Raw genomic sequence first — 17794 nt, forward strand, 5'->3', positions numbered from 1 at the left:
TCCCTTCCATTTCCCCATGCCCTGCACTGGGCCTGCCTCTGAGCGGTGGCCCAGGGAGGGTGGGCTCCTGTCCCTCTCACCCTCCTGCCTTTCCTCCTCCCCTTCTCCTCTTTCCTGAGGCTCTCTGCACACACAAGCCCAGGGTCTGCCTTCCTCCCATTTCCTCCTTGATGCTGGTGCTGGTGGGGGCATCATTTACTCTAGGAGATGAAAAATGCCAGGCAGAGACTGAGATGTTGCAGGTTGTTTTATTAAAACCAGGTGAGTCACTGCCATACCTGAGGAGGCACACACAAGTTCCAGATAGTCAAATGCTTCCCCAGCTGGCCCGCCCAGCCCAGATCTCCTCCTTATTGCAAAGGGACATTCTGCTGTCTTCAAGGGGCCAGTGATTAATCAGACAATTGCTACTGTCAGGTGTAGTTAATGGCTTGGATTTGGGGTTACAGCCAGTTTGGAGGTTGGAAGAAGTTAGGTTGGGATTTAGAAGAAAGGACAATTAATTCAGATCCAAACCATGCAGAATACAGTGAGCCAAGGGCCACTCCCGGTTCCCAGGGTGATGACATCCCACAGGGAGGCCCATCGCTGGGCATGCAAAGCCAACTTCAACACCCCAGCCCCAGCCCCTCAGCTCCTCCTGCCCACCTCTACTAAACAAAGCAGACACTCAGAAGCAAACTCTATATGGCTACACGAGATCAGACCCTGCTCTCTCTTGAACCCGGGGCCCAGATGGGTGGGGGTGGGAGCGGCAGGGGCCTAGCCCTGGAAGCCCAGCTCCTTGTAGTTGGAGGCCATGTCCTTCCGGAACAGCTCCAGGGCCTTGTTCATGGCCCCCTGGGCATCAGCACCAAAGTCCCCGGGATGCTTGCTGTGCAGAACCTGGATGATGCATTCCGAGATGAACTGCAGGGAGGGTGAGGAGAGAAAATGGTCACCAGGGTGGGACAAGCCAGGGGCCAGATGGGAGTCAGTTCTTCTCCTACCTTCTCTTTATTCCAGGACTGTGTATTGAGCACTTGCTAGGCACCAGGTGAGAGTCTGTGTGATCTCCACGGATGAACCCCTTTGATCCCCACAACCACTGTGAGATAGATACTACAACTGCCCTCGATTTACAGATGCAGAAACTGAGGCAAGGGGAGGTTGAATGGAAGGGACATTTGGACCCAGGGGGGCCGGCTCCGGAGCCCACACTCTTACTCACAGCCCCCTCCACTCCATCAGGATGTAGACCCCACTGAAACCAGGTGAGAGCTCAGAGCACCACCTGCTTGGGGGGCAGCAGAAAAGAAGGGAAATGCTCAGATTTCATTATTGTATTCAGGATTTTGCAATCAGAAAGTCTAGAAAGGAACTATTTCTATTTGTGTGTATGCAATTTTTGCATACTTAATGACTTGGTATGGTTATTGTTTTAAAGACCCTATTTTGGGGGCACAGCCTCCTATTTTTTATACCAAGCACAGAAACACTGGTGGGAGGGAAGGAGAGAGAGGAAGAAGACAGGGATGTGGCCCACGGCTGGCTCCCAGGATGGAGAATGTCTGCTATCAGCCTCAGCATTGCCATTTGCTTTAGTACCCACAGTCTCACTGCCCGGATAACAGAGATGGGCATGGGAAAACGGAGATGTAGCATGGTGCTGCTTTAGGGATGGAAAGACTCGTGGATGTGAAATGCGGCTGTGCTTTCTCAAGTTAACCAGATTTGATCCCAACCACAGCCCTGGCTGGTACACCAAGGAGTGTCGCTTTACAGAGGAGAAAATCAAGTGGCCAGACCGAGGTCACGCAGGAAGCAGAGAGCAGAGATGGATTTGCGCCCAGGAGGCTGTGGGCAGGCCACTGCCAGAGCTGGGAACGGAGGCAGTGGCTGAACCAAGGCTGGGTTTCTCGTTTTCTCAGGGCCCCAGGGTGCAAGTGACATAAAGCAGGGATAGTCGTGGGTGGGACATGCAAAGGGAGGCCTCAAGAAGTATCAACACCCCCTAAGCCCCTCTGCTGGGAAAGAGGGGCAGCTCCACAAACGCCTACTCTTGGGCATCAAGGTGGATGCTTGACTTCACCTTCCATTTCATGAATGCCACAAAACAAAGTGGGGGCTCAGGGTGTCATGGAGCAAGCCCTGTCCTTAGAGAACTTGCGAGAATCAAGTTCCAGGGCCACCTATGCCCCGACTCCATGTGTGACTTCACCCACCCAGATGGCCTGGTTGGGCCCCCAGCTCAGACTTTCTGGAGTCCATGGCAGAGCCACTCATATCTAGAAAACAGTGGAACGGAGCCACTGCATAATTGAGAAATGGAAACACTCTCGGCACCCACCACCCTGTACAGCCCCTCAGTCCCTCAGAGAGACAATCTGTCCACAGGTGAGGTGGAGACTGTCTTATGAACAGCGCAGAGGGAAGGTCCACCGTGAGGGGGAAAAGCAGACATCTGGGCTCTGTCTCAATTTTTTGCAGAGGTTATGCATCAGATTAAGCATGTTTTAGGGAGACCTGGGTTCTAGTGGCCAGCTGGTTGTGATATCTTGGCTGCATGGTTTTTTCTATCCAACACTCAGCTTCTTCCTCTCTAGAGAGAGAACTCAGTCATTGGAAGTGTATGGTGAGCCAAACACGTGCCAGTGGGGCACAGAAATGGTAGCCCCTAGGGAGCTGAGTGTCTGCTGGGAGACCGCTGGGCAAAGAGACAAATTATCACACAGCCTGGCAGTACCATGACCGGAGGAGATGAGGATAAAGTGCCATGGTGCAGGGAGGGGCTGGCAGATGGAACCACTGAAAGCCTCGTGGGCCTGGGGGTCCAAGCAGGGGAGATGGCTTCGCACTGGGCCTTAGTGGATGAACAGGGATTTGCAGAGAGAAGATGGGCAGGCAGGGACGGCCTCACATGCAGGGTTGTCTGTTCACGCTGGTGATGTGGAGCAGTTGGGCAGGCAGGACTCTGCGCAATTGTGGGGTGGGGTGCAAGGGTTGAAGCTAAAGAGGGGTGGCGGTGGTTGTCAATGGGTGATATTGTGCCACAGTGGATTCAGAGCCTGGTTCCAGAGTACCATGGATCTGACTGTACCTCCTGGCTTATCAGCTGTGTGACCTTGGGCAAGCTACTTAAACCCTCTGAGCTCTCAGTTTCCAAACCAGTAAAATGGGGATGAGAAGGGTACTTGCCTGGGGCAGAGACTGCTAATTACGTCCACAATATCCATTTCCCTTTCTTCCTTGGTAACAGAACACTAGTTGTATTTGGAGGGGTGATAGACTACCTTTCCCAGCTTCCCGTGCAGACAGGATGGCTCCATAACTAACTTCTGGCCAATGAGATGTAAATAAAATTGTTGGATGAGATTTCTGGGACTCCTTAAACTCCTCAAAAGAGAGCATTCCTCTCTTTCTCCTGCTTCCAGTTGGGAATATAGAAGAGGTGGCTGGAGCTCTTGCAGTCGTTTTGGCCATGAGGCAACTTTGAGGATGGATGCCATGTGCTAGGCATGGCAGCAAATGCTCACTGTGGCCCATCCCAGCGGGTAGCTATCACCACATCCTAATCCTCATGGCTGCACCAGACTTCCTGCTGTTTCTACCCTCGGGGGATGCACCTGTCCCTGTGGTCCTTCATCCCCAGCTCCCTCCTCTCCCCAAATCGCCTCCTCCCACCAGTTATAGACACACAACCTGAAGCCCAGGCTCCTGCCCCCAACCCTGATCCACCCAACTTTCCAACCCATCTCAGGAGGTTCAAACCAATTGCTCGTGCTGGAAACCGAGGTCCTGTCTCTTCATCTGTGAAGATGCTGGAACCAATAGAGCCAGCCTGCTGGCCACCCCCACCCCAAATTGAGCCCCACTTGCTGAGCTCCTGCCACATAAGTCCTGCATGTACCAGACTCCCAGTGGCACAGCAGTTAGGGGCTGGGGTTCTGTAGTAATAGAGACCTGCGTTTGAATCTTGGCTCTGCCATTATCCACCTCCTGTGACCGTGGACAAGCTGCTTAACCTGTGAGCCTCAGTTTCCCCATCTATCAAGTGGATATGATAATGGTACCTACCCATGGAGAGGATGCAAATTTTGCACCCAATATCCCCTCTCCCTTTCCTCTTTGGTAATAAGATGTGAATTTGGCATACTAAATTAAAAATGCTAAATGTGTTCATTCTCAACGATCCCAGGAGGAAGGCAAAGTGGGTGGCAGTCCCCTTTACAAATGAGAAACCTGGGGCACAGAGAAGAGCAGCATAGGTCATCCCACAAGTTAGTGGCTGAGCTTGGACTCGAACCCAGATCCCATTGCCCCACCCAAGGCCTTCCCCGCATCCTCCCACCTGCCCAGGCTCTGCCTCCTACCTCCAGGTACTTCACAGGGATCTTGTGCTTGGTGGCATGCGACTGTGCCAGGGGCTTAATCTCTGCCTCATGATGCCCCTTCTTCTTCAGGATGCCACCCAGGGCAGTGAGCACGGTGGCGCCATGCTTCTTTAAGTCCTCAGACGCCTTCATCTCGTCCTCTGACTTCAGGTGCTTGAACTTGTCAAACTTCTCCAGAGTCTCTGGGTGACCCTTAAAGAGCCTGTGGGCACAGGGAAGGCTGGAGTCGGCATGGGAGGTGCGGTGTGAGGTCTGGGAGCAGCCAGACTAGAGTTCAAGTTTAGTTCCCTGTCTTCCCAGCTGTGTGACCTTGGGCCATTCACTTCACCTCTCTGTGCCTCAGCTTCCTCATATAAGGAATGGGGATAACTTGTCCCTACTTGAAGGATTAAGTGAGATAGTGTGTGCTATGTACCAACGGGGTGTCTGCACATAGTGAGTGTCATATAATTCCCATTTTACAGATGTGGAAACCGAGGTTCTGAGGCATAAAGTCACCAGCTCACTATTGCAGGGGTGCTGTCCAGAGAAGCCAGGCTGGAATGAGGTCTGAGTGACCAAAACAGCAGTTCTAGTCCACGCTGCGACCATCTCTGCAGCTTCCTGCCCACGGATTGTCCTTCAGCTGCTTAAATACCTCTAGCTACAGGAGGCTCACTCCTACCTGTGAGGGCCATTCCACTCCAGAGCAATCCTCACACTCAGAAACCTCTTGCTTGTTTTGAGCCCAAGCTGTGACTCTCTGAACCTCCCAGTCCCCTCACTGTGCAGATGACGAAGGGTCCTGGTGGGAGCAACTCAACCCAGCCCTGAGACAGGCACCCACTCCTGCCAGGCACTCAGTGAGGTGCCCCAGACGCCTCTGCTGGGACTCTGAGCAGCCACCTCCAGCTTTAGACCTCGGTCCTTCCTGCCCACCTCCAGCTTTAGACCTCAGTCCTTCCTGCTGTGAGCAGGTGGGTGCTGGTTAAAGGGAGTCAGACCTGCCCTCTGGGTAGGAGTGAGTTTCCGCCTTTTACTCATGGAAGACCACAGAGATCAGTGGCCAAGGTCACTTGGCTAGCTAGCGGCAGAGCCCAGACCTAAACCCAAAATGGAACAGTTTCATAACTCCCACCCTTTCCCTTGTGCCACAGCTGAAATGTTTGGCACGGGCAACCCTGTCTGCCCAGGGCTCTCTCTCCTGTCTAATGGTTTCAGTTCCTTGAAAAGTTCCTCTTTTATGATACCCAGGCTCTGTGACATCCTTGTAAAAGTACACAGTATGTATTGTGGCCACACTCCAGTTGGCGCCCTGAGCCACTATGCCCAGAAGTTGTCACAAGGAAGCACCTGATCCCCGTAGTCTCCATCCCAGGGTTTTATGAGGAGGGTATTTCACAACCAGGATGCTGAGCTCCTCAACCTGAAAATGAGTTCATGGTTTTTTTGTTTTTTGTTTTTCTTTTTTGAGATGGAATCTGGCTCTGTTGCCCAGGCTGGAGTGCAGTGGTGCAATCTCTGCTCACTGCAACCTCCACCTCCTGGGTTTGAGCAATTCTCAGAATTCTCCGTGTTAGCCAGGATGGTCTCGATCTCCTGACCTTGTGATCCGCCTGCCTCAGCCTCCCAAAGTGCTGGGATTACAGGCGTGAGCACCGCGCCCAGCCATATTAACTGATTTTAAAATCCTGATGGGGTAGACGCCATTTTGCAGAGGAAGAAACAGAGGCACCGAAAGACTAACTAGCTGGGGATTTAACCCAGGCAGTCTGGCTTCATGTCTACACTCTTGATGACTATTCGGACTTTGTTATTGTTACACAGAGATATTTACAGGCAAACTGATACCTACATGGACATGTATCAACACCTCACAAGTGTACATGCATGCAGGCTCTCACAGATGTGTGTGCACACTCACATATGGGCCTGCACACTCACACAGAGGTACACATAAATATATCCCAGCACACGCCATACTCACATGCACACACACACAGAGACACACACAAGCCTGAACCACATACACTCCCTTCCCCCATGTTGGGCATGGTCTGCCGCCGTGCCCAACGTTGCCACCTCGCCCCAGGACCTTATCCAAATCCTCGTGCGTCACTGACAGCTTGTCTCTGACACCTTTCATCCAAGGGTCCCTGAGCTCCTGACTATTATTATCTGGCGACAATGATCCTTGAACTCCCGCCTGACAGATGCAAGACCTGGCATGCACAGGCGATGGTCCGAGGTCAGGACGCTGAAAGGAGACTGTCTGGGGCAGAACAGGGCCAAGAATTCGGGACACAAGGCAGCTGGGGGTCTCAGACATTTTGGGGCCTGCCCCTGCCCTCTGATATCTAGGGAAGAGAACATGGGACTGACAGTTAACGGAAGCTGAGTTCTGGTCCCAGTTCTGGCGCCAATGTGCTCTGTGATGTTGAAGTCACTTAGCCTCTCTGGATCATTGCTCATCCATATGTAAACCAAAAGGGTCTAGACCCGCCAATGCCTTACTTTCCACTCTTAGCACCAGACAGCCAGGGAGAGAGCTCATATTTACTTTATTAATATTTTTTTGAGACACGGTATTGCTCTGTTGCCCAGGCTGGAGTGCAGTGGTGTGATCTTGGCTCACTGGAGCCTCAATCTCCTGGGCCCAAGTGATCCTCCTACCTCAGCCTCCCGCGTAGCTGGGACTACAGGCACACACCACCACGCCCAGCTAATTTTGTTTATTTTTTGTAGAGAAGGGGGTCTCACTATGTGGCTCAGGCTGGTCTCGAACTCCTGGACTCAAGCGATCCCCCGATCCTGCCTCCCAAAGTGCTGGGATTATAGGCCTGAGCCACCCCACCCCACCCCATATTTACTTTAAACAGCAGAGCAGAATCGGGCTAATTTGTCTCCCCGCAAGATCATTCCGGCACCACACAGCTGCCTGCCTCCTGTGGGCCCAGGCCTTGCAGCTAGGAGCCCCCCAGGCAGCCACAGAAGGCCATTCTCCTGGATTTACCTGATCCGGAAAATGAACAGATAAAAGCCCCTCAGCCTGTGGAAATGGACGGAGGGCGTTTGCTCTAGTATTTCAGAAAGCCCCGCTGGCCTGTGTTTCCAGCTTCAACCCTGCTGTCAGTGGGCCTGGTTCATCAGACAGATCTTCAGTTCAAGTCAGAGAGAAGGGAGGCCATTTTCCTGCTGTTCTCTGAACTGAGGCCCAATTGGACACTCACATGGAACATGGAGCACATTGTCAGATCCATGAACACCCCTTTGGCTCTACTAGAATAAAAGAACCAGAGTGTGGGTGGCAGCCCGTCTTGCGTGTGGCAAGGTCATGGGGCCATATAGCATAGTGGTCAAGAGCAAGGATTCTGGGCCGGGCGCATTGGCTTGTAATCCCAGCACTTTGGGAGGCCAAGGTGGGCAGATCACCTGAGGTCAGGAGTTCGAGACCAGCCTGGCCAACATGGCGAAACCTAGTCTCTACTAAAAATACAAAAATTAGCCAGGCATGGTGGCATGCACCTGTAATCCCAGCAAGACTCCATCTCAAACAAACAAACAAACAAAAAAAAAAAAAAAAAAAGGAGCAAGGATTCTGGATCCAAGCTGCCTGAATTTGAATTCCAGCTCCTTTCTTACTTGCTGTGTGACTTGGCGTAAGTTACCTAACCTCTCTGTTAAATGTGGTGATCATAATCATATCTACCTCATAAGATTGTTGTCAGGCTTCAGTGAGTGAAACACTTAACACAGAGTCCAGCAATCAGTATGTGCTGAATAAATGGTTGCTGTCTTTCTCCTCCTCATCATCTCTACCATTATCATTATCATTATCATTATCATTATCATCACCATCACCCAGGAATTTTTGGTCCTGCCTGTGGCTGCCATTAACCGGTGGAGACTCTCAGGCCCAGTTCCTCCCTGTAATGAGAAACAGGGACCACCACTGGTGATTTTCAAACATTTTATGACCTTGAAATCCTTTGTTCCCCCGCCCCCCAAAACAGCCAAAGTAAATAAAACAAAAAAGGTTTGAGTAAAGGAAGGAAAAACAGGGGTGTGGAGCCCACTCAGCAGCCCCCTCCCTTCCGAAGCCCCACTCCTGGAGCCAGAATCTCCAAGTGACCTTCCAGCTTCTGTGTTCTAGAATTTTATGTTTGTGTACTTGCAGTGAAGGCCTCAGTGTTTTACAGACTGGGCTTCATGGAATTTGCCCTCTTTTACAATCAGAAGATTGGAGACATAAACTTTCAAGGTCAGTTAGAAAATCCAGAGTCAGTATCTAGAACAAAGTCAAGATGCCAACTCTCACAGGTGGCATTTGCAGTCCTGGGCATGAGCCTCCTCCACCCTGCCCCCAGGGAGGCCATCCTCCCTGTACCCCAAATACTGAGAGGGCAGAACCAGCTGGCACAGTCTCTGCATGTCCCACAACCTAAGACGTGACAGGGCACCAGGCCTCTGGGACCTTTCAGGGACCAGCAACCCTAGACATTATGTCTTATCCCTGGCCCCCGGCCCCTGGCAAACCTCCCTGATCCTCCCTGATGATGCAACACCCTGAGTCTCTTTCAAGACGTACAAGTCACTGCGTTAGGTCTGGCAGCTCCCAAATCACCTTGGAAAGACCTCTGCTCTGCAAACTCTGGTCTCCAACCTCCACGCCTGACTGTCCTGCCTCCTCTCCAAAGGCAAAAGTGCATCAAGGACTCAGAGAATTCTACGGCATGAGCGTGGGACAGGATCTCGGAGACCATGGAAGACAATCCCTTCGCTCATCCAGCAGAGAAATAAGACCCAGAGGTGGAGAGACTTGTCCAAGGTCACACGGCAAATCTGTGGCCCAGGAGTTGATGTCAATTTGTGTGTGTGTGTTGGTCGGGGGAGCACTTTGTGCAATCCAACAGGGCCTGTTGCAGCCAGATGACAGGGACAGGAGAAGAAAGACATAAGAAACACACCACGATGCCATTACAGTCAACAGAAAACTCAACTCTTCTTCCTCAAGTGTTTCTAGCACGGATCACCAACGGCTCAAATTTTAGATAACGGAGCTTCCAGGACCAGCCATGCTCCCGAGGCAGACGGAAGCTGGAAATGGGTAAAGCCCAAGGGAGACCCAAAGGACGACGGAGTGGAAGAGGAAAATTGGCTCTGGCTCACAAATAAGGAGAAATTAATCTGCAAATTAAAGTGCCAAAGACAATCCATTCACTTGTGGCAACCCCGGCGCCCACTTCCTTCCTCCCATTGGCAGAAACGTTGATTCGTAACCTATTAGACTTGTGAGGGAACCAGCTCAGAATGGTGAGGGAAGGGGCCAAGAGAAGAGTGTATCACCATTTGGGATGGAAGGCAACGAGGAGATGAGCTTCTATGTACAAACCACAGCCACCCTCTATTTACAAACCTCAGAATTTTGTTTTCTTTGGTGTATTCTGGAATCCCTTGTGGTAGAAGGCAGGATATACTTGCAGACCACATCATTCAGACCTCTCAAACTGGAGACATACTCAACATCGAAGGTCACTAATAAGCCTCTATCTTCTGTTCTCTAATTGCAATGCTTTGAAAGGTCCCTAGCCTGGGCTTCATCGGTAATAGCTACTAACATTTCTAGGACTCGGTATATGCCAGGAACCATGCCAGGCCTCTTACATGCATTATCTTATTTAATTCTCACATCTCCTCTAGGATATAGATATTAGGATATCCCCTCACTGTACAGGAGAGGAAATTGAGGCTCCGAGAGGTTGAGTACCTTCCCAAAGGTCACCCAGTGGCTCAGTGGCAGAGCCAAGTCTAGAACCAGATCTGTCTCCCCTTGAAGAGCATGTCTTAACCTTGACACTTTAAGAGCATTTAATGAGCTGTGACTCTGGAAATGTCCTCCCCTTCTCAGTCCCTTTTTGTCCTCATCCTGTAAGAGAGGTGGCTGTACAAAATCTCTCAGGACCCTTGTTAACTCTGACTGTCTATAATTCTAAAATTCTTCCTGGTGGACTCTGAGCATCCTAGGTTTGATTCTCATGCTTCCTCCAGCTGCTGACATCAGCCTGAAATGGCTCCTTTCCCTCTCCTGAGTCCAATCCCTGACACTTAAAAGCAAAGAAAAAGCAAGTGACCGTTCTAACACCCTTAACTAATGCAGCCAACTGACCTACCCCACGTGCAAACTTTCCACCTTGCAGCTGAACACCCTTGATCTTAGGGTGTGGGTGGCAGGGGCAATGGAATCTCTTCCTTTTACCTGATGAGGACTTCCTGCCCATGGCCTGGGATGTCAGCCTCCACCTTCCCCCAGACGTTCAGCACCAACTGCCATTCCCCGTCGCTGAGCCCCATGGCGCAGTCTGAAGAAGACAAAAAGAGCAAGTATGGGCTCACTGGGTGTCCTGGCCCCAACAGCTGGGGTTTGAGGCTGCCTGGCCCCAAGGGCGTTTTTATACCTTCTGGGATGCTTGACAAAGATCGCTCAATGGCTCGCTGTCCCCCTCCCCTGCCCTCCTTCTCTTTCTCTCTCTCATCCAGGGAGGGTCTAATCTTTTCCTTTCTCTAGCCCTCACATGGGAAGCTATTTTAGGGCAGGTGCCATTGTGGCGAGGCAGGACAGCTCAGGCCACAGGGGGTGGGGTGGTTGTGCGTGTGGAAAGAAGGGGAGGAGGTTGGGCACTATCTGGACTCTCATAGCCGACAGAAAGGGCACCACCGAAGCCGACGCCAGCAGCCTGAAACCCAACGCTCCCTGCGGTCAGCCCTCCCAAGAGGACCTGTCATGTTTCTAAGCTTGGCCACCAGGTGCCCCGGCTGGCCCCAGGACAGTCCTGGCCATTCGCAACCTCTCACGCACCTTCTGCCCCTTTGCCAGAGACCCCTCACCCAGCCAGAAGTGACAGAAAGGAACCAGATGGTTTTGTGCTTATAGCCAGGTGGTCCCAGGCAAGTCCACAATCTCTTAGAGAACTCCTGTTTTCATGACCCTGCTCAAAGGTTTCCCTCTGAAAAGTTTTTCTTGACATACTCCTTTGAGACACCACTAATTGCTTCCTCCTTTCCTTTCTTTGTATAAGTTCCTGTTGCATTGCTTCCCAAAGGGCATCCTATTTCCTGGTTTTCATGCCAGCTTCTCCATTAGGATAATAGCAGCCAGCACTCACAAGAGACTTTGCTGGGTGCCAGGCCCTGTCCCAAACACTTGGCATTTGGTAACTCATTTAATCCCCGCAAGACCTCCCAATGTGATAGGTACTGACATTATCCCTATTTAATTGAGAGAAAGTAGGGAAACATCACTGATGCACAGCTAGTCGCTGGCAGAGTTGGGATTTGAACTCAGGAAGCCAGGCCCCCTTCTTTGCAGTTTTCAGGAGGGCAGGAGCTCTGTTTTATTAAACCACATATCTCTTGGGCCTCACATGGTGCTCTGTGCCAAGTTTGAACTGAATAAATGTTTGTTGAGTAAATGAGTGGATGGTTTTGCAAAGAAAGTGAGTGGAGGATGATTAGCCTTATCTTACATCCATGCATCCTCCTTCAATCCATTCACATATTCAACCATCTATCCATTTATCCACTTGTCCATCCAGTTACTCATCCATCCATCCATCTGTCATCCCTTAATTCATCCATCCATCATCTCTTTGTCTATCCATGCATTCACTCATCTATCCATCCACCCATCCATCCAACATCTACCAATCCCTCCATCTATCCGACATCCCTTAATTCATCTATTCATCTATCCATCATCTCTTTGTCTATCCAGGCATTCATTCATCTATCCATCCACCCATCCATCCAAAATCCACCAATTCCTCCATCTATCCATCTATCCATCCATCCATGTGTTCATCCATCCATCCCTCAATTCATTCATCCACCCATCATCCCTCCATTCATCCATCCACCCATCCCCTCATTCATCCATTCATTATCCCTCCATTCATCATCCCCCCTCCATCCATCTATCCATCCATCATCCACCCATCCCTCCATCTATCTATCTGTTCCTCCATCCCTCCATCCATCCATCCACCCATTCCCTCATTCATCCACTCATTATCCCTCCATTCATCATCCCTCCCTCCATCCATCTATCCATCCATCACCCACCCATCCCTCCATCTATCCATCTATCCATCTGTAACTCCACCCATCCATCCATCCCTCTCACAGTGATAGAGCACCTACTGTGTGTCAGACACTGCTACATGCTGAGGATAACAAAATCAAATAAAACACCTTCCTGTGTTCAAGGAACTCAGAGTCTTTTTAGGGAGATAACTAAGAAGAATGAAAATACAGTACAGTTTGTTTAGTGCTATGATCAAGGTAGGCACAGGCCCTTCCTTCCATCTGCATAAGACTATACAGTTTACAAAGTGGCTGCTTGGCAAGATTACATCTAATCTTTACAACACCTCTGTGAGGTAGCGAGCACCACCCCGCTTTACAGCTGTGGGAGATGAGATTCAGAAAGGATAAGCCAGTGTTTGGGCCATCCTGGGTCTGCACTGGATTTGTCAGTAATGACTGCCCCACCTACACAGCTTTTTGAAGATAACTGCCCTGCCCCAACCTTGCTGAGGTGCAGGTGTAGCCAGTCATGTTCTGGGACACACAGTTCTCCCCCAAACCTGCTGCCAGTCACAGCCAAGCTGAGAAAGCCAGTGTCAGGGCTCCATCTGAATAGTCAGCGTCTACTAGCTCTGCCAGTCAGACCCCAGCTTCAGAATGTGAACAGGGATATTTGGTAAGAATTGGACAAATAATAGGAAATGTAGCTAGAAAAAGAGTTAAATTCAAAGAATCCCCAAACTTGGAGTTCCCCAGTGCAACTTTGGGTCAGAACGCCCTCTGTGTGGGTCTCTAAAGCCTGACTGGTGACCATTCTAGGATTGCCATGAGCCGCCACTCCCTGGAGGAGCCTTGTGTCTCCATTCAGTGAGTCCTGTGTACTGAGTCGGCTGACTCCTAGTGACCAAAAGGGTCAGAGGCACCGGCTGCACATCTGGCGCCCCTTCCCTAGTGACCATTCCAGAAGTCAACCCCAAATGCTAGGCCAGCCGACCTCCAAAGGCCCAGCTCTTTAGCAGTGGAAGAGGCAGTAACAAAATAAGTAGCTAAAATGCCATGGGGGGCCGGGCGTGGTGGCTCACGCCTGTAATCCCAGCAATTTGGGAGGCTGAGGTGGATGGATCACAAGGTCAAGAGATCGAGACTATCCTGGCTAACATGTTCAAACCCTGTCTCTACTAAAAATACAAAAATTAGCTGGGCTTGGTGGCATGCACCTGTAGTCCCAGCTACTTGGGAGGCTGAGGCAGGAGAATCACTTGAACCCGGGAGGCAGAGGTTGCAGTGAGCCGAGATCGCACCACTGTACTCCAGCCTGGCAACAGAGCAAGCCTCCATCTCAAAAAGAAAAAAAGAAGCCATGGGGATGCCAAAGGGGATCTCATTCATTCATTCAGTCAGTCAGTCATCTGTTTGCTCCTTTGTTCATTCATTCATTCGAAAGCCCATTATTGAGGCCTCAGTCTGTGCCAGGCCCAGCCTCAGAAGGAAAGACAACTCTGAGAGGGTCTGCCCCGGTCTCAGACTCTCAGCAGTTTGACCCTTACTGCTGGTCACTCGCTGGAGGTGAGTCCAGGGTGTGAGAGAGGAGGGCAGAAAGAAGGAGATGGCATTGAGCTGTGCCACATCTGACCCGGGGCCCCCTGCCCGGTGCGCTGGGGAAGGCCAAGAGGCAGATCTGAGACTCCTGGAGATTGAGATGCAGTGTGCGGTTTTCAAATGCTCTCTGGCCTGTGCCCTCCCGAGAGTGTCAGAACACCCCTGAGGGTGCGGGGCAGGGCAGGGCTGATTACTACCCGAATCCCAGCTCTTCTCCCGTCTCTGGCCTCCTGAGTTGTCTGGGGACGGCCTGAGCATTTAAAATCTCATCAACCCATTACTGATGCTGAAATGTTTAATATGAAGCTATCACCCGCTTGGCAAGCACCCCCCATTAACTGGCATGCTCATGGAAACCTGTAGCTTTGAAGTTGATGGACCTTTTAAGTTTTACCATTTAAGCTAATGGGAAGGCACCGACATCTGTTTGTACTTACACATCTCTACAACAGAGCAGCCTTACCTCACAGTTGCTATGGCTACCTGGAGTCACCAGCTCTGTTTGGGGGCTATTATTATCCCTGTGACAGCCTTCATTATGGCCAGGGCAGAGAAGCTGCAGACACATGATAGGAAAGCCAGGCTGCCTTTGTGTGCAAAACTTTCTACAGCCTTACACGCTCATGCTACACACACGCACACACACGCACGAATGCAGGGCACATTAGTCTGATACCCAGTGGGGCAAAACTGGATCCCACCAAGTCAGACCTCCTCTTTTTCCCTTTCATATCACAGGATCCTTTGAATCCAAAACTGAGACTTGTAGAATCATCCTCAAGGCTCCCAATTCTGGAATCTTGAGATCCCAGAATTAAAATTCTAGAGTGTCAAAGTCTTCAACTTTTCACCACCCGAGAAACTTGGGTTCTAGACTCCAGACTTACAGAGAGCTAGAAGCAGAGAAATCTAGAATTATAGGGCCATAGTATCTTGTGACTAAAAGAGGCCTTCAACGGTATTTTGTCCAATTTCCCACTAAATGTAGTTTTCCCTAAAGATCATCATCTGGCATCTGCTTGAATACTCCTGGGAGTGGTGAGCTCACTACCTAAAGCTTTAAAAATCCTTTTTTATGTCGAACCAAAAGATGCCTCCATGTCACGTGCACTTCCTTGCGGCGGCTCTGCCTGCTGCTTGGGGATATAGAGGCCCAGCTGAGTCTGCCTCACAAGAGAAGGAGCAGGCTCACCCAAGACTTTTCTCGTCCTGACTGAACATCCCAGGACTTCCACTGAGCACCCTCCCCAGGCAAGGCAAGTCGGAGGCCTCAGTCTGGTGGAGAAAGACGGGCTCTGCCATCTTCGGTCTCCAGCCACTCTCACCTCTGGTCACATGCACACAAAGAGAACGCTATAGCAAAGGGGATTCCAGCACCCACCTGCACAGGTTTGAGCCCCTCAGGCAGCTGTGCACCTGGCCCACAATTTTTATGGTCAGAAAATCCAATCTAGGTGACCTAGGAATTTGCCAGCCCTTGGACAGCTGACAATTCCCTTTGGTAAATCTGGGCTTAAGACACCACCAAGGGAGATCAAAGATGTGGCAAGAAGGAGAACTCTGGCTCCTTAAAGCCAGGACTCCCCACGATCTTCACTACTCTCTTCCTCCTCCTTCTGGGAACCAGCCTTTGGAGGCCAGTCTGGGCAGTGCCTCCCTCCTGCCAGCAGGCCCTCCCACCCCACCCCCAGCTTAGCTTGTGCCTCCCTGGCAGAGTCTACCCTCCTGGACCAGCGCCAGGCCAGGGCTCAGAGCAGGGCTGAGGCCTGGGAGTTGCAGGACCTGCTCAAGGCCCTTGATGGGGCAGCAGGACCCCTAAGCTTGCTCCAGACTCCCAGGAACCCACCACCCAGGGCCGCTCCTCTCCAGCCCCTCAGCATCCATCATACTGACCACAGCTCCCCTTCTCCCCAGCTGTCCTCGCAGAGCCTCCAGCCAAGCGGCCAGGGCTGGGGGTGGGGAGAGGTGTCTTATAGCAGCCGGGGAGAGGCACAGGGAACTAAAAATACAGTTTACATGGCAAGGCTCCTCCTCTCCCTGCAGGCCCAGAGGGGCTTATTGGAGGAGGGCTGGCAGGGACACAACATCCTAATCCCCTAGTCAACAGGTGTGGCCTGGGACACCGACCTGCCTCCCCCCTCCCCCCTCCCCAGCCTTGGAGGCTCCGAGTGGCTTCTCCAGCTCCACCATCCACCTGTCACCTGGACAGAGACCAGCCCCGCCTCCACAGTCACCTAACCCCACATCCGCCCATCCTCCCCTTCCTTCAAGGCCCATTGCATAGGAACGGCTCCCCTGCCAGGACTCCTCCCACCCCGCTCTACCCCTTCCCAGCAGATGTGCCCTCTTCCCCACTCTGGCTCCAGCATGGGTGCAGCCTTCTCATCTCTCTTGCTTTGGGGTGCACCTGTCTGGACTGGCTTCTCCCCATTTCTACCCTGTGAGTGCCTCAGAGGCAGGAAGATAAAAGCCACAAACTCATATTGTACTTAGTGCACACCAGGGACACCCCTCCTCCCAGCAGCCCTTTCTTTTGCAGGAGACACTTTTACAAGCCTCACTTTACACTTGAGAGAACTGAGGCACAGAGAAGTTAAGTAACTTACCCAGAGTCACACAGCTAGGAAATACCAAGCCCAAGATTGGGACCCAGGCAGTCTGGCTTCAGAGTCTCTGCTTCATGGCTAAGAACTGGTCTAATTTGGAGTCCTTCCCCCTCACTCTCTCACCTGCTCTACAGTACCTAGCAAAGGACCAGGCCAACATGCTCTTTGATTGTTTATTTTTGGATTGAGTCTGCCCAGGGTTTTGGCTTGCTGGAGGCAAAGGCAAAGACAGTCGGTGACCTTGCCCCAGGGCTGACAACGGGTGCCCTACTGCCATCTAGTGGCAACAAGGAAAAAAGCCTGCACCTCTGCCCTTCCATCTGGGCTCTCCGTTTCTCAGTCCCTCAACCCAGCCAGCGGGGAGGGGTCTTTTTCTGTCTCTATATTCGTTATACTCATGGCGCCTTGCTTAGAAGATCATGGATGGCTTGCCAAATTATTAGAAGATGAATTGTGATCTTTTAATATTGTGATCCAGGAAAAGTGGCATAACTTTCCAAGGGCGCTTTTTTAAAAATCTGTAAAATGGAAATTTTGAAAAGAATAACCTACCTCAAATGTCACTATGAGGACTGAAAAAGGGAGCACTGGCCAGGCGCGGTGGCTCATGCCTGTAATCCCAGCACTTTGGGAGGCTGAGGAGGGAGGATCACTTGAGGTCAGGAGTTCAAGGCCAGCCTGGCCAACATGGTGAAACCCTGTCTCTACTAAAAATACAAAAATTAGCCAGGCATGGTGGTGCACTCCTGCAGTCTCAGCTACTCAGGAGGCTGAGGCTGGAGAATCGCTTGAACCCAGAAGGCAGAGGTTGCAGTGAGCCGAGATCACACCACTGCACTCCAGCCTGGGTGACAGAGTGAGACCCTGTCTCTAAAAATAAATTAAATAAATAAATAAATAAACAAAATTAAGAAAAAGGGAGCACTGAATGTGGTGGATACATAGTGATAAAAGAAAAACTTCAGCCAAATTAAATGTAAAGGAGTTTAACAGAGCAATGAATGATTCGCGAGCAGGGCAGCCTCCCGAGCCAGAGTAGGCCTGGAGACTCCACAGCTAAATGGTGGAAGATTTATGGACAGAAAAAGGAAAGTGACATACAGAAAACAGAAATGAGGTACAGAAACAGCTGGATTGGTGACAGGTTGGCATTTG

General features: G+C 51.2%; 1 protein-coding gene across 3 annotated transcripts; it reads right to left on the reverse strand.

Annotated features, from left to right (window-relative positions):
• Positions 1 to 234: 234 nt before the first annotated feature.
• Positions 235 to 16804, reverse strand: MB (myoglobin). Of its 3 annotated transcripts, none has more exons than XM_024352895.2 (4): positions 16640 to 16804; positions 10609 to 10711; positions 4353 to 4575; positions 235 to 909 (listed from the first exon to the last, which is right to left on the reverse strand). In XM_024352895.2, exons 2-4 carry the CDS (start codon positions 10701 to 10703, stop codon positions 763 to 765), a joined length of 465 nt encoding a protein of 154 aa, XP_024208663.1. In that variant the 5' UTR covers positions 10704 to 10711; positions 16640 to 16804; the 3' UTR covers positions 235 to 762. The 3 variants fall into 3 exon arrangements, with proteins under 3 accessions (XP_024208663.1, XP_024208662.1, XP_024208661.1); XM_024352894.2 differs by lacking the exon at positions 16640 to 16804 and adding an exon at positions 15927 to 15979; XM_024352893.2 differs by lacking the exon at positions 16640 to 16804 and adding an exon at positions 10808 to 10955.
• Positions 16805 to 17794: the final 990 nt, after the last annotated feature.

The sequence above is a fragment of the Pan troglodytes genome, chromosome 23 (assembly GCF_028858775.2).
Source record: "Pan troglodytes isolate AG18354 chromosome 23, NHGRI_mPanTro3-v2.0_pri, whole genome shotgun sequence".
Taxonomy (NCBI): Eukaryota; Metazoa; Chordata; class Mammalia; order Primates; family Hominidae; genus Pan; species Pan troglodytes.